The 15,282-nt window shown below is 42.6% G+C and overlaps 1 protein-coding gene across 32 annotated transcripts in view; it reads left to right on the top strand.

Annotated features, from left to right (window-relative positions):
- DLG2 (discs large MAGUK scaffold protein 2) overlaps nt 1-15,282 on the top strand; it is a 1,097,443-nt gene that overhangs the window by 877,827 nt on the left and 204,334 nt on the right. For 24 of the 32 annotated variants that reach the window (XM_078390148.1, XM_078390151.1, XM_078390152.1 and 21 more), the window contains one exon: nt 3,699-3,854. The exons of the other annotated variants lie outside the window; for them this stretch is intronic. In XM_078390148.1, the coding sequence (XP_078246274.1) occupies nt 3,699-3,854 (156 nt within the window). The remainder of the gene's footprint in view (nt 1-3,698; nt 3,855-15,282) is intronic. 32 annotated transcript variants of the gene reach the window in all.

Below are 15,282 nucleotides of genomic sequence, written 5' to 3' on the forward strand. Positions count from 1 at the left end.
GACATCAATGATGAATGGAGCCCATTAAATCATATAGGATAGCTCTGTTTTGTTCACTCATATCACCAATTCTTAAATTCCCTAATCAGAATAGAGAGAAATGTAGGCATATTGTACACTGCAGAAAGTTTAGTGGTTTAAGTATCTGCAGAACCAGAGGTTGGGAGTTTAATTCCCCACTGTGCCTTCTTGACAAGGACTGGACTCAATGATCCATAGGATTTCTTCCAGCTTTTAAGATTAAATAAATATATATTATTGTTACAAGGAATTGACAAACAGAAGTTGATGTTTCTATATGGAAATAACAAATGGTTCCTATTATATCTTGGAGCTGTTGCTTATTTCTCATCTTTCTACATTGGGATTCATACACAAGATGAAACATGTAACACTAATGAAAATTCAAAACATCTAAGTATGGATAATGTTATTGGTTTTTTTTAAGTGGCCATTGTTCTTTCGAAATCTATAGTATATAGGGGTTTTATTTAATGCAGATGTATGGTGTATTTTATATGACTCTCAACAAATAGAAGGTTACATCATGAGCTAAAATTAGTCTGTACCAATGCTTTTGATTATTAGCTTCACACACTGAAATGGAAATGCAGCAACAGCAATACCTTTTATTGATTAGCACCTGATGTGTTGATTAATTTAGCAGGTATCTCCACTCCTGATGCAGAATTATGGCCCATCTGCTGTTATTAATGGCTGAAATCCTGTTGTGCAGTTATGCAAAAGGTGTAACTTTTAGAGGCAAAATGCCATAAGTTAAGAAATCTTGGTAGGCATTGTCTGTTGTCTACTGATGCAGACAATTCACACTGCAACAAGTAACGCCCATGGATGTGACTTGATGTACAGCAGTTTGCTGCTTAAAGTTATGCTGTTTGTGTAATTACGCAACTGGATTTTAGACAATATTTCCAAACTACCCATGCTAGTTTGTTATAATATGTATGATAAGCAAAGGTATTGTAGCACCTTTAATACCAAAAAGATTTCTTTTAGTGTGAAGTTTCTTGGCTTCCATTGAGTGACACAATAACCTTGTTTTCACTCTTGATTGTCTTATGCAAATACAACCACTGACTCATTGGGCCTGGGAATTCTTGAATGTTCTTGGGAAGCCAGTAAACACAATATAATGGGAAATGTTAGATCTATTGGTTGCACTGTCAGTCAAGTATTTTTGCAAACACTTCAAACCCTGGAAGACGAACCTTCTATGTGTAATTTGTACAATTCTTTCTTCCAAGCTGTTTTCAAGGGTTTTTTTTTTTTACAAATGAATTGTTAAGTGTAGCAAAATGACTGTCATGAACATGATCTCTGTGTTTCCAAAACAATGTAACATTAATGTATTCTGTTTCCTTTTCACATTATTGTAAAGTTTTTCTGAGAATTTGTTCCAGTTTGGGTTTTTTATTATGTACCAAAATGTGCAGATCTGTTCGTATTTGGAATGAGGAGTCAACTCTTAAGATTCAGAACATTTTAATACAGAGGAAGCTGAAATCGAGAGACTTATCCATGCAAGCCTAATGCTTTGAGAGTTTAACTCTTCATAGGCTTGGTTTGAAGCCTTGTGTATCCACCATTGTTAAAAGTGGGTTGTCCCTCTCTTTTACTTCCTCATGTTTAAGAATGGTGGCAGAGATAGGCTTCCCAAAGCCTTCTCCATGCTAAGAATACCTATACTTACTGAGTTTGGATCATCAGATGGGTGAGAAGGCCATTTCAGTTCATTGTTTTGAAGAATGTGTACAAATTTGGAAATTTGTATCGGATGAGAACAGCTTGAGGTTTCAAAACTATGGATGTGGGAAATGAACAGGTTTTCTCATCCTTAGTGTTATGAAGGATTTTCATTTTGTTTTTATTTTGTTGAAAATGTTTTTCTTCAGCTCCAAAAACCTGTTCTTGGACCATTAGATACACGGTATCATTCAACGATTGCTTAGTATATCATGTTAGCCAACTTATTGTAGACTTACTGTAGACAACGACATCTGCATGTCAGAATTGACACAGACATCCTACACTCATGCGTTTTTGAGAAGCCCCTGTAGATGGGCTTTCAACAAGGTTGGCTTGGATGTATGAAACTGTTCCTGAAAAGCAAAACGGAGAGAACCCTGGCTTGGACTTTGCAACGCTTGCCGCACCAGTTGCCTGCAGGATGAAGCCCCAACTGTGGATGCTGAAAGGTCTAGTGTTTGAAACTTGGGGTTGCTGGGAATAGGCTCTACACATGAGGAGAAAGACCAGCATGCTGATGTTGGTTTTTAAAGGACTGTATTTTTTTTTTTTGCCTGCATATTGTGTCTTTTAACAGCAATGGCAATTAACAGCTGTTCAAATGTTTAGCCTGAATTCTATGGAAATAATATTATTTCATGATGCTTGATGTGCCAAGTGTATGCCTTAATTTTCAAATATACGGTGCAATTATGGAAGATGTCACCTGCTGTCCACTGCTATTCAGAAGTCTCCTTGTCTAGAACCGTGGTTTCTTGCTTACTGGATCATTGTCACTGATCTGTCGACAATTTCCTATACATTTCTCAGGGGCCATATGTTTACTTTATATTGAATCAGTCTTTCTCACTTTCTACCACTGTGCTGTCTGAACTAGCACCAGTTTTCAGGGTGTCAAGAAGAAGGCTTTCACTGCCCGACACCCTGGAAAAATGCTACTTGCTCCCTAGTCCTTTCAACTGATGGTATCAGAGCTTGAATCTTTGATCTTGCACGCCTGAAATAAATTACATGCTCTGCTCCTAAACTATAGCCACACTTATTGCCCTAATCCCAAATTTAAAACTATTACCCATTGAGAGTTCAAGATTAAAGAAAATGTGTTGTTATATTCTCTTGCTGTTACTAAATTACGCTACAGCTCCATTGATGCAGCCTACAGAAAATGGGTCATGATCTGGATCGCTGAAACTCAGTCCAAATCCCCAGTAACATAAGGGAAGATAATAGTCCTCTTTTACGCCTTCCCTTGACTTAGAAGGCATTTCTTAGCCTTAATGGTAGTTTATCTCAGGTTACATGAGCTGGTCAACTCTGAACCACTTTGGGCCCATGGATCATCAGTTCTTCTTGAGGTCAAGGTCTACTGCTTAGGAGCCACTGTTGTAGAGAATGGAGTTGTCTATGTTGTTTCCTCCACCGTTCATCCATGCATTAGCCGTGAATGTTTGCAAGAAAGGTTTTGAGATGCCTTTCTGTTTTATGACTAATGTGCGCTGACACATATTGTTATCCTTGTGGTGCGAATGCGTGTTCCTAATTTTACTGTGGAAATGGTAAAGCTGTATGCCTAGCTTTTCAGCATAAATGTATTGGCAAAGTAAAGATGTTTCTTGGTTTCCAGAAGGTAAGAAGCCATCTCTTAGCCCAGCTCATAGGCTCAGAGGTAAATGTTATGGTACGGCTTTGTCCTTCCTTTTTTCTCTCTCTCTAGCTGTCTTGTGCAAGAATAGTGTGCATAACCCATTCTTAATCTCTGTGAAGAGCGTATCGTAACTTAACAAAAGTTTTATCTTTTCCTTGGTATACGTATCTAATCCTTCTCTCGTGGCTCTTCTTTGCATGCTTTGGAGTGCAATTAGCCGTGCATTCGAGCGGTTGCGCATGTTAACACCCGTCTAATCTCTTATTCTTGTCTCTGTTATCACCAGGCCTCCTGAACCCGTTTACAGCACTGTGAACAAATTCTGTGATAAACCACCTTCTCCTAGGCACTATTCCCCTGTCGAGTGTGAGAAAAGCTTCCTCCTTTCAGCTCCCTACCCCCACTACCACATAGGCCTGCTCCCTGACTCTGAGATCATCAGGTACTGCATGCGCTTCTTCCTCACTTCCTCATACTGGAATGCATGAGCGTCGCTCAAGTGCATGGGGAACGAGACTCCATCTTATTCACTCGTGCCGTGAACCTCACTCTGCAAAGGCTTGTGCTCACTTACAGCTTCCACCTCGTTGGGTTTATGACCACAACAGAAAACAGGCTGAGTTTTCTGTTAAGGCAGCCACAGAGACATCTGAGAGATGTAGTAGAAAGGTAGACAATGGACATGTACAGTGCCCATTGGCTCTATCTATGCCAGCCTTGTCTACTATAAATAGCACTGACTCACGAAAGGCATTTCCAAACCTATGAACTGGGATTGACTTTAAATTGACATGGTGTGAGTTGACCTTGTGATTTCTTGCATTGAACATAGATAGGACAAGCATTATGTTTTTGAACTACATATCCTGGAATAGTCCAGCCTGTATGGCCAGTTATTGCAAACAAACAAATAAACCCCCACCAGCTGGATTTGTAGTCCAGAACTGTAACATTTCCATTTCTGATGTAAAGCTAGTGTCCACTATGAAGGCATGAAGACCCCCACAAATATACAAAAATCACAGTACTGTATTGCTAGATTAGAGCTAATACATTTTTCTAAGTGGGCTTCAATGGTGAAACAGATAGTGGGGAAGAGAGAAGATGAAGAGCAACGGGAGAGACAAATTAGGAATGCCTAGATGTTTTTTTCTCTCTTTTGGACAAGATTAGCCGTAAATGGAGGAAAGGAACAAAACAGCGTAATGAGATGCCAAAGTTTTCTGAGTGTCTTTTGACAACAAATCTTTCTAAAGCTAATTACCTGTTTTCCAAACCTTTCCTCTTATGGTTGTCTCTTCTAGTGACTTAGCACAGGTGGACAAAAGCTAGATAATGGCACGTGAACCTAGCATAGGTGGTACTCATACCCGAGGAAGCATATCCCCCCATGTGATCCTACCCCAAGCTAATGTTCACATCAGATAACCTGCACCATCAAGAGATAGACATGAGAGACAGGACCATGGATGTTGGAAATTTCTGCTTGGTCCTGCCATTGCTATGAACAATGAAGATAGTCATGTTTAAGAATGCCTTTGGTTCCTTCGGTTCATGTGGTTTCCTTTAATTGTGTGTTACATAGTCCCATTTTTATCTGTTTGTTTTTGTCTGTTTGTTTTATTTTAACACATGATATAGCTATGTGCCAGATCCATTTATGACTGGGGCTCCTAGATGTTAGTCTTTCTTTAGTTTGTTCTCGAAGGTAAGGACAAGTATATTCAGTTTTTCCCCTTTTATGATGGGCAGGATTACGAGAATTTTTGACCGTTTCATTGCATATTGGGCCTTTTTTCCTAAAACTTTGCAGAACTGTATTTTTATTATTTAAAAAAAAGGTGTGGTACTTTACATAAAATATATTTTAAATATATTTTTTGCTACCAATGATTAAAAATGTACTTGTGACAAACCCAGACCTACTGGGATATGCCACAGTTTCACTAAGCTGCCACCAACCATTCCCTATAAGAAGTCACACAGACCAGGGATGGATTTTTAACAAATAAAAGAACAAGGTTTATTAAATAACACACAGGGAAAAATAAAAGGATCAAGTGAATAAGATACAGTAACGTGGCTTAGTCTCAATCATACATACACACTGTTTGGTTCACACAGAACACTTAACTTGAAGCACAGACCCTGAACCTATCAGTTCTGGCTAACCATACAGACACCTGAACCTATCAGGTTGGTACTGACTGACCCACAGTAGTACCCTGTCTGACACACAGACTCCCACTCAAGCTTCTTCTCTCAGCTCTTCTCCCCCAGCTTCTTCTCCAGCTCTGCATATATATACAGTACAGCCCCTCCTCCTGATGTCCCGCCTTCCACTCCCCATAGGATGGAACTTTCCCTCCAAACCCATGACAGACAGGTAACATCAGTGCTGTATGTAACACCTCCCCTCTTTATAAGTTGTTTTGTAGGGGGAAAGCTAAGGTGCTTTTCACCAAAAAACAACCTGGACCCAAAACCAACAAAAACAGTCATATAATAACATACAATACCATACTTACTTATACTTACACTCTATTAGGCATTTAAACATTTACCATTAACAATACATCAAGTTACCTTTATTTATACAAACCAACATGTTTAATAAACAGACACATTTGACTTTTTGTCATCAAAATATATACATAGTCCATGTTTCTTTCGCCGTCTTCATTCTTCAGGTCTTCTTGACAAGGCGTCAGCAACACAGTTCACTGACCCTCTGACCACCTTCACTTCAAAGTCATAGTCTTGCAGGTTTAAAGCCCACCTCATAAGTTTGCTATTGTGGGTTTTCATTGTCTTTAACCATTGCAGTGGTGAATGGTCAGTGCACAGAGTAAAATGTCTTCCCCAGATGTAAGGCTTGGCCTTCTGGATCGCGTAGACTATGGCCAGGCACTCCTTCTCCACGGTTGCCAAATGTCTCTCACCTTTCTGGAGTTTCCTACTCAGGTAGGACACTGGATGCTGGTCACCATTCTCATCCTCCTGGCAAAGAACTGCTCCTACCCCGCTGTTAGACGCATCGGTGTAGATGATGAACTCCCGGTCGAAGTCTGGAGCACGCAGCACTGGATAGTTGATGAGCGCCTGCTTCAACCTCTGGAACGCCTCCTCACAGTCGCTGGTCCACGGGATGCGGTCATCAGTCTTCTTCCTCGTCAGATCGGTCAGCGGAGCCGCAATCTCGCTAAACCTCAGGATGAACTTTCTGTAGTAGCCCACCAACCCAAGAAATGATTTGACTTTTTTCTTGGTGTTGGGTCTGGGCCAATCACGAACTGCTTCTATCTTGGCCTCGAGGGGTTTGATCACTCCTCCCCCTACTATGTGACCCAAGTATTTTATTTCTGGGCTACCCAGCTGCAGTTTGTTCTCTTTGCAGAGCCTAGGCCAAAGCACTTCCTCCCCTGGATTAAAGTGCCTCTCCCTGCCTTCCTGGTCATCCCAAGCTTTCTTTCTGACCTTTTGAGCTTGCAGGTTCTCTGCTGCTAGCTCTAGGTTTCTCTTTATGTCATTCCTTAAAGAGTCTATATATGTCACAACTTCTTGTGGGTCATCCTGGGTGATCTGCTCCCACTCTTGTTTGATTAAATCAAGGGGCCCTTTCACCCTTCTCCCAAACAAAAGTTCAAACGGACTGAACCCGGTACTGGCTTGTGGCACTGATCGATAAGCAAACAAAAGGGATTGCAGCTTCTGGTCCCAATTGTTTGGATTCTCTGCCAAGTAAGCCCTAATCATGCGCATTAGAGTCCCATTGAACTTCTCAGTTAACCCATTACTTTCAGGGTGATAGGCAGTGGTTTCCTTGTGCTTAATTCCACAGATTTGCCATAAGCGTTTCATGAGCTTCGATGTGAATGATGCGCCCAAATCTGTGATTATTTCTGAGGCAAATCCCATCCTGGACATATACCCCACCAAGGCATCTGCCACTGTGTTAGTTTCAATGTTAGTCAAGGGAATGGCTTCAGGGTACCTCGTGGCATGGTCCACAATGGTGAGAATGAACCTGTTCCCCCTCTTTGTGGCCTTGGGCAAAGGTCCCACAATATCCACCCCTATGCATTTGAACGGAGTGTCAATCACAGGCAAAGGGCACAACTTTGCTTTGGTCCTGTCGCGGCTATTCCCCTGCCTTTGACACACATCACATTGTTTACAGAACTCCCTGATCTGCTTCCCTATGTCAGGCCAGTAAAAATTCTGTGTGATTCTCTGCTGTGTTTTGTTCACCCCTAAGTGCGCAGCAAACATGTCAGAGTGCCCCCTTTGTAAGATCATGGGGCGATACTTTTCAGGTACCACTAACTGACTTCGGATCCCATCTCCCCCTTTTGAGATATTCCTCAGGGTCTCTCTATACAAAATCCCCTTTTTCTCTACAAATCTCACTGGGGTTTCAGGTGTTAGCTGGGCGTCAGTCACCTGTTCAAAACACTTTTGGAGAGTGGCGTCTGCCTTTTGCTCTTGGCCAAATCGGCTGTCTGTGGTTAAGATTTCCACCACAGCTTCTGAACTCCCCTCTGCTTCCGTCTCTGGCTCATCATTACCCCCCTGAACTGTCCCCGCGGTGGCTTGTGAACGTGTAATCACTAGCACCCGTTTCACATGTTCAGCCAGGTCATTTCCCACGAGCACGGCTGCTGGCAGAGTCGATGAAATCGCTAGCCGCCAAACTCCCCTCCAGCCTTGAAAGTTCACAGGTACCTCCGCTACTGGCAGTGAGATCACCTGCCCCTCAATCCCTGCCACCTTCATGCTCTCATTTGGGATTATATATTCCCTAGGAATAATATCTGGATGGCACAGGGTCACCTGGGAACAAGTGTCCCTCAACCCCCGATACTGATGGTCAAGTATTCCTACGTCCACCCCTGCTGTTTCAAACAACTGAGAATCTGTTCTCACGAGCAAGCAGCGCTTGACCTCCACAAGAGGACCATTTTCCTCAGCCTGATCAGCAGATGTAACTGTTCCAGATTGAGTAGCCATGGCAACAGGCTCCCTCAGTGACAAGGAGCTTTGCTCTTTCTGGACACAGAACACAGCTTTTGGCTTGGTTCCACTCGAATCCTGAGGCACAATTCCTTTTAGCTGCTTTAATTTCTCACACTCTGAGATTAGATGGCCCTTTCCCTGACAGAAATAACATTTTCTGCTATATTTTGAGTCTTTCTCATCTTGTTTTGGTTTTCCCTCCAAAATCTGAGGTCTTGGTTTCATGTCTGAGGGCTTCCCTTCACCATGGGCCCCTCCCCCTTGCTGGCTTTTCCCTGGTCCCTGAGAGTACTTGCTGTAGGTTTCTTTAGGTTTCCCCATCGATTTCCCCTCACCCAAGGGCTTTCTTATTTGGGAAATAAAATCTGCGATCTCGGCTGCTTCTGCCACAGATTTCGGTTTCCTTTCCCTCACCTGGAATTTCAGTTCCCCATGTAGGACTGAATAGAACTGTTCCAGCGCTATCAAGTCTTTGAGCTGCTGAAAGGTCTCTGTCCCCTCCTGAGATAGCCATTTCTCTAGCAGCCTCACCAATTGGGCCCCCACTTGGGTAAAAGTCTGCTCTGGTTTCTTGGTGAGTGACCTGAATCTTTGCCTCAGCTGTTCCGCATTTATCCCATGTCTGGCAAACACCAGTTTTTTAAACTCTGCAAAATCTTTCATCAGTTCCTCTGGCATCTCTGAATAGACTTCGGCCAGGCTGCCACTGATTAAAGATCACATAATGGTCATCTTCTCAGTTTCCCTCACTGAGAAGTCCACAAACGCTCTTTCCACTAAGGAAAAGAACACCTCAGGACAATCTCCCTTGTGGTACACAGGGAATTTCTTCAGGTCAGCTTTAGACAATTGGCCTCCCTCAGAATCCCTATTGTTATTATTGTTCTGATTCATCAGTTCCAATTTTCTTAACTCAAACGCCATTTTCTCTCTCTGCAATTCCAATTCAAATTGTCTTTGTTTCTCTCTTTCCCTTTGCTCCATTTCAAATTGCCTTTCCCTTTCCTCCCTTCTTTCTCTCTCTAATCTTTCCTCCATTTCCCTCACCCTCAGTTCATGCTGTTGGGCTAGGAGTATTTTTCTGAGCTCTGGGTTCTGTTCTCCCGTGCTGTCACCCTGCACTGAGCCAAATCAATCCTCAGAACCTTGGTCAACCTGGGGGTCTTTCACTTCTCCCATTTCTGCCATTTGGCTTCGAGTCAAGGGCATAATTCCCCCCCCCAGAACAGGCTGCTTTCAAAAGTCAAGCCTCAAAATAAAGCGACCACTTTTTTTTTTGTTTCTTTTGCCTCAGAACCAGCTTTCTATAGATTGCTGCTGTTCTTCAGCACTAACTTGCAACAGTTGCGAGCCAGAGTCTACCCCCCTCTGCTAGGCCTCTCAGCAGGCAGGCTAAATCACTTCTACTTTCCAGTTTTGCCTCAGCTTTTTTCCCGCCAAAACAGGCTGCCTCAGAGCTCCCTAATCTAGTCCCCAATCTGAGGTTACACGTTCTTCTACTAGCGCACCTCCCCGTGAGGTACACCTAGAAGATTACCTACGTGCTCTCAGATTGTCCCTGACTAGACCCCCCTTGCTCTGGGCACACTTGCCAAGGCTTTGCTGGACCACTGGACAACTGGACCAGTCGTATCCCACACGCTGGACACCAATCAATGTGACAAACCCAGACCTACTGGGATATGCCACAGTTTCACTAAGCTGCCACCAACCATTCCCTATAAGAAGTCACACAGACCAGGGATGGATTTTTAACAAATAAAAGAACAAGGTTTATTAAATAACACACAGGGAAAAATAAAAGGATCAAGTGAATAAGATACAGTAACGTGGCTTAGTCTCAATCATACATACACACTGTTTGGTTCACACAGAACACTTAACTTGAAGCACAGACCCTGAACCTATCAGTTCTGGCTAACCATACAGACACCTGAACCTATCAGGTTGGTACTGACTGACCCACAGTAGTACCCTGTCTGACACACAGACTCCCACTCAAGCTTCTTCTCTCAGCTCTTCTCCAGCTTTTTCCTCCAGCTCTGCTAGCTTCTCCACACACGCTCCACATATATATACAGTACAGCCCCTCCTCCTGATGTCCCGCCTTCCACTCCCCATAGGATGGAACTTTCCCTCCAAACCCATGACAGACAGGTAACATCAGTGCTGTATGTAACAGTACTCACCTTTTTGCTCTTGAGTGTTGTTTATTTGTTGTGTCCCTTATTCAAACAGAAAGGGACTGGTAGAAGGGGGAGATTCTTCCCACCTTTGCCCTGACCTGTAATACAGTAGGATCCCCATATTTGTGATGTATTGGTTCCAAGCCCCCCCCCCCCCCGGGGATGCTGAAAACCACAGATAACAGTGAGCGCTAAACATAGCAGAGTAAAAAAAAAAATCCAGACAAAAAAGTATTATCACCATGTGTTACCAGAACTAGTTGCTAGAGGGAGCCAGAGATCATGCTTTATATTCTTTAACAACAAGAATACACAGCTTGGTCTCTGTCTCCCTCTAGTGGCCAATTTCTGGTACACACGTAATGAAAATATGTATTTATAGGTTTTTTTTTAATATATTCAGATCATGAATAAGTGAAACTGTGTATATTGATCCCTCAGTTATCGGGGTCCTACTGCATTTAACAGTCCCATTTACACAATCCCTATTACAAATGAGAAAATCTGTCAATTTAACTTTCTCCCACATTCAGATTTTTGAACTTCAGATTTTTTTTTCCCTACCCTGAAAAGGAAGGCATTCAGCATCCTAATCCCCCAGTGATTTAGGGGGAAGAAATCCTAAAAATCATGAACCTAACTGCGTAGAAGAAACAAACAAATGCAAGAAAGACTGATAGATTCAGACTGGCCTGGCTGTTTCAGACACACACACACACACACACACACAAACATACACAATTTTAAAAATAACATATTTTAAAAAACATAACCAGTCACTCAGTAGGAATCTCCATCAAGGCAACTCATAGGATCAGCTTTGAAAGGGTCGTAGGATGTCTTCACTGAAAAGATTTCATTCATTCCCTGTATGAGCAATCTTTCCCCTTGCCCATCATCGCAATCAACTATTTGCTTCCACTTTGGAGCACAGCGTGGTAAGAAGACATGAATTGGAGGGACCCAGCACAAGCATTCTGGAATGCATGCAGAGGGAAAGCCTGCCTCTTGGGGAGAGAGATATCAGTTCAACACAGCAAGATGGAGTTTAGCTTTAATTAAAGGATTAAGCTTCAGTAGCAGCCATCGCTGTGCTTGTGCTAATTCCACAGTATCTTTCATGCTGATTCTTGGGGACTGTGTGGCTCGTGTAGGTTTTGTTTCCAGATGCCTATCATCTCCTTATTGCATTAAAGCTATCCAGGGGTTTCTTGGCTGGGATGGGGCTTTCTCGCTGAACCATTTTCAGTGCTGCCAGATGCCTATCCACCCCAGTTGTTTCCCTCCAAGCCCAGGGATTTGGAGTTCCTGTGGCTTTTTTTTCCTGCAGGGCAGCCATACAGCTTACAAAAGAGAGGGCTGATGCCAGGAAGAAGATGGGACTTTTGAGGAGCTGAGAGCAAAGCAAAGGCAGCCTGGAGCCTGTTTGCTCCAACCCAACAGAACATGGGGTGCCCCAATTTTTATACTGGGGTGAAAGCTGTGTGATGGAGACGTTTGGGTATAACCTCTAAGACCATCATACAATTCAGCCCAAAATCCCCATTCCAGAGCAGGGGTAGGGGCAGAGAATTAGCAAACAATGGAGCACTGGAGTCAAGAAGTCTCCAAGGGAGCACAGCTCCATTTAACCGAGACCTCCCTCAAAATGTGTTGTTGTGTCCGACTCTTCGTGACCCCAGAGCATGCCAGGCCCTCCTATCTTCCATTTCCTCCCGGAGTTCAGTCAAATTCATGTTGGTCGCTTTGATGACACTGTCCAGCCATCTTGTCCTCTGTCGTCCCCTTCTCCTCTTGCCTTCACACTTTCCCAACATCAGGGGCTTTTCCAGGGATTCTTCTCTTCTCATGAGATGGCCAAAGTATGGGAGCCTCAGCTTCATGATATGTCCTTCGAGTGAGCACTCAGGGTTGATTTCCTTCAAAATGGATAGGTTTGTTCTCCTTGCAGTGCAGAGCACTCTCAGGAGTTTCGTCCAGCACAATTCCAACGCATCAATTCTTAGGTGGTCAGCCTTCTTTGTGGTCTAGCTCTCACTTCCATACATCGCTACTGGAAAAACCATACTTTTGACTATGCGGACCTTTGTTGGCAAAGTGATGTCTCTGTTTTTTAAGAAGCTGTCTAGGTTTGTCATCACTTTCCTCCCAATAAGCAGGCGCCTTTTAATGTTGTGACTGCTGTCTCCATCTGCAGTGATCCTGGAGCCCAGAAAAGTAAAACCTTTCACTGCCTCCATATCTTCCCCTTCTATTTCCCAGGAGGTGATGGGACCAGTGGCCATGATCTTAGTTTTTTTGATGTTGAGCTTCAGACAATTTTCTGCGCTCTCCTCTTTCACCCTCATTAAGAGGATCTTTAAGTCCTCTTCACTTTCTGCCATCAGAGTGCTATCATCTGCATATCGGAGGTTGTTGATATTTCTTCTGGCAATCTTAATTCCCTCTTGGGATTCATCCAGTCCTGCCTTTCGCATGATGTATTCTGCATATAAGCTAAATAAGCAGGGGGACAATATACAGCCTCGTCGTACTCCTTTCCCAATTTTGAACCAATCAGTTGTTCCATATCCAGTTGTAACTGTTGCTTCCTGTCCTACATATAGGATTCTCAGGAGATAGATAAGGTGGTCAGGCACTCCCATTTCTTTAAGGACTTGCCATAGTTCGCTGTGGTCCACACATTCAAAGGCTTTTGTATAGTCAATGAAGCAGAAGTAGATGTTTTTCTGGAACTCCTGGGCTTTCTCCATAATCCAGCGCATGTTTTGCATATATTGTATTTAAAGTTTCTGAAGTAGATTTTTAATCACTTCTGATTGTGGTAAAATTGCTCCCCCCAAAAAACCTGGAGCTTGCAGCTCATGCCCAAACTGCTCCTAACCAAGGGGGAGGACGCAAATATTTTAAAAACATCACATCTTTAGTTATATTATTTATAATTAATCCCTGAACAAAAACCTCATTTAAGTTTGAAATAGTTGCTGAAGCCAGAGAATCAACAGATGCTCTTTTTTCATTGTGCAGCATTAGTTTGTAGCTACAGTAGGGCCCCTGTATCCATATGGGATCACTTCCAAGCCCCACATGGGTGCTGAAAATGTGGATTATAGCAAACACTATTATAATAGTGGATGCTATACATAGCATGGTGTCCAGCTCTCTCTGGTGACCTCCTCTTGTAATGACATTGTGGAAATATATTTCCCTAGCATATGGGAATTTTTCTTTTTTAACATTTTAAATATTTTTCAGAGCATGGATAAGTGAATCAGTGGATACTGATCCTGCTGATATGGGGGTCTTACTATATTTCACTATTTTGATTGATTGATTGATTGATTGAACTAGCTAAATCAAATATGTCAAATATTTATACAATGCCTAACTTAGTGCCAGGCATTACTCTAGCTAGTTTACAATCAAAACAAGAACATTAACTCATAGACCCACTTCATAAGCCAAATATTAAACTAAAAACACACACACACACACACACACAACTACAAATGAAGATAACAAAATAAACTAAATAAAAACTAATTAATGGCAGGTTTGACTCATTCACTTATAGATTGACTCAAGAGAGGATGTCAAATACTTCTTTAAAGAGCAGTGTCTTCAAAACCATCTTGAAGGTTGGGAGGGAGGGGGCTTGGCACACCTCCAGAGGGAGCCCGGCTTCTAGTAATGGTTTTCTTTGCCTCTCTCAGCGTACTGTTATGTCAGTAATTCCACATTTTTGCAGGTGACCCCTTTTGTGGGGAGGCAATGCATTTATGGTGCACTCCCGTAGAGTTTTGCTCAGAAGTAAGTACCACTACATTTAATGGAGCTTACTTCCAAAATTGTTTGGGAAAGGGACTACAGTCTTAATCATCCTTATCTTTCTTAATAGCAGCTAAAGTCACGATGATGATTTTTCATGCTGGGTAGACCGGCTCCCCAAAACTTTGAGCAGGATTACTGAGTGTAGTATCTCTGCTATTATATAATAAAAATGCAGATCCTGGAAGAAACTAGGGAGGCCCTCACTGTGTGTCAAGCTTTGAAGACTCTTCTTCTCCAGCAGCATGGCAAAATGAACATACAGCTTTAGCTTATGTTCGTGATGAGACTCCATTATTAAATATTGTGTCAATACGAAACAATATTCCACTCTCCTTTGCTCATCTTTCATTTTTGAAAATTTCTCAGTCCCTTTCTACCATAGAGTTTGGATTTTCTTCCTTTCTGCTTATGTTTTGAGACAGCTGTGGTCATGTCATTTTGTGCTGTTTTTGTCCCCATGCTTTACATCTGCATAGAAGTCCTAATGTAGTCCTATACATATCTGCTCGGAGTAAGACCCATTTAATTTGGTGGGGCTTACCCCCAGATAAGAGAGTATAGGATTGCAGCTGAAGTGTACATGGTTGGAAAAGTTACTTTTGAGGACTACAATGCCTTGAGTCCCCCAGCCAACAAAACCAATGTTCATGCTGGCTGGGATATAATCTGAAAGCTGCAGACCTGAAAGTAACTATTCCAAAATCTGCTTTGAATTACTTTGCTATGCAGCAGAAGGAACCTTTGCATTACGCCTTGCATGGGGAAATCCTGAAGATCCTGAAGATCTTTAAACAGTGGTTCCCAACCTTGCTTCCCAGATGTTCTTGGACTAAAATT

The sequence above is a fragment of the Pogona vitticeps genome, chromosome 3 (genome assembly GCF_051106095.1).
Source record: "Pogona vitticeps strain Pit_001003342236 chromosome 3, PviZW2.1, whole genome shotgun sequence".
NCBI classification, from domain to species: Eukaryota; Metazoa; Chordata; class Lepidosauria; order Squamata; family Agamidae; genus Pogona; species Pogona vitticeps.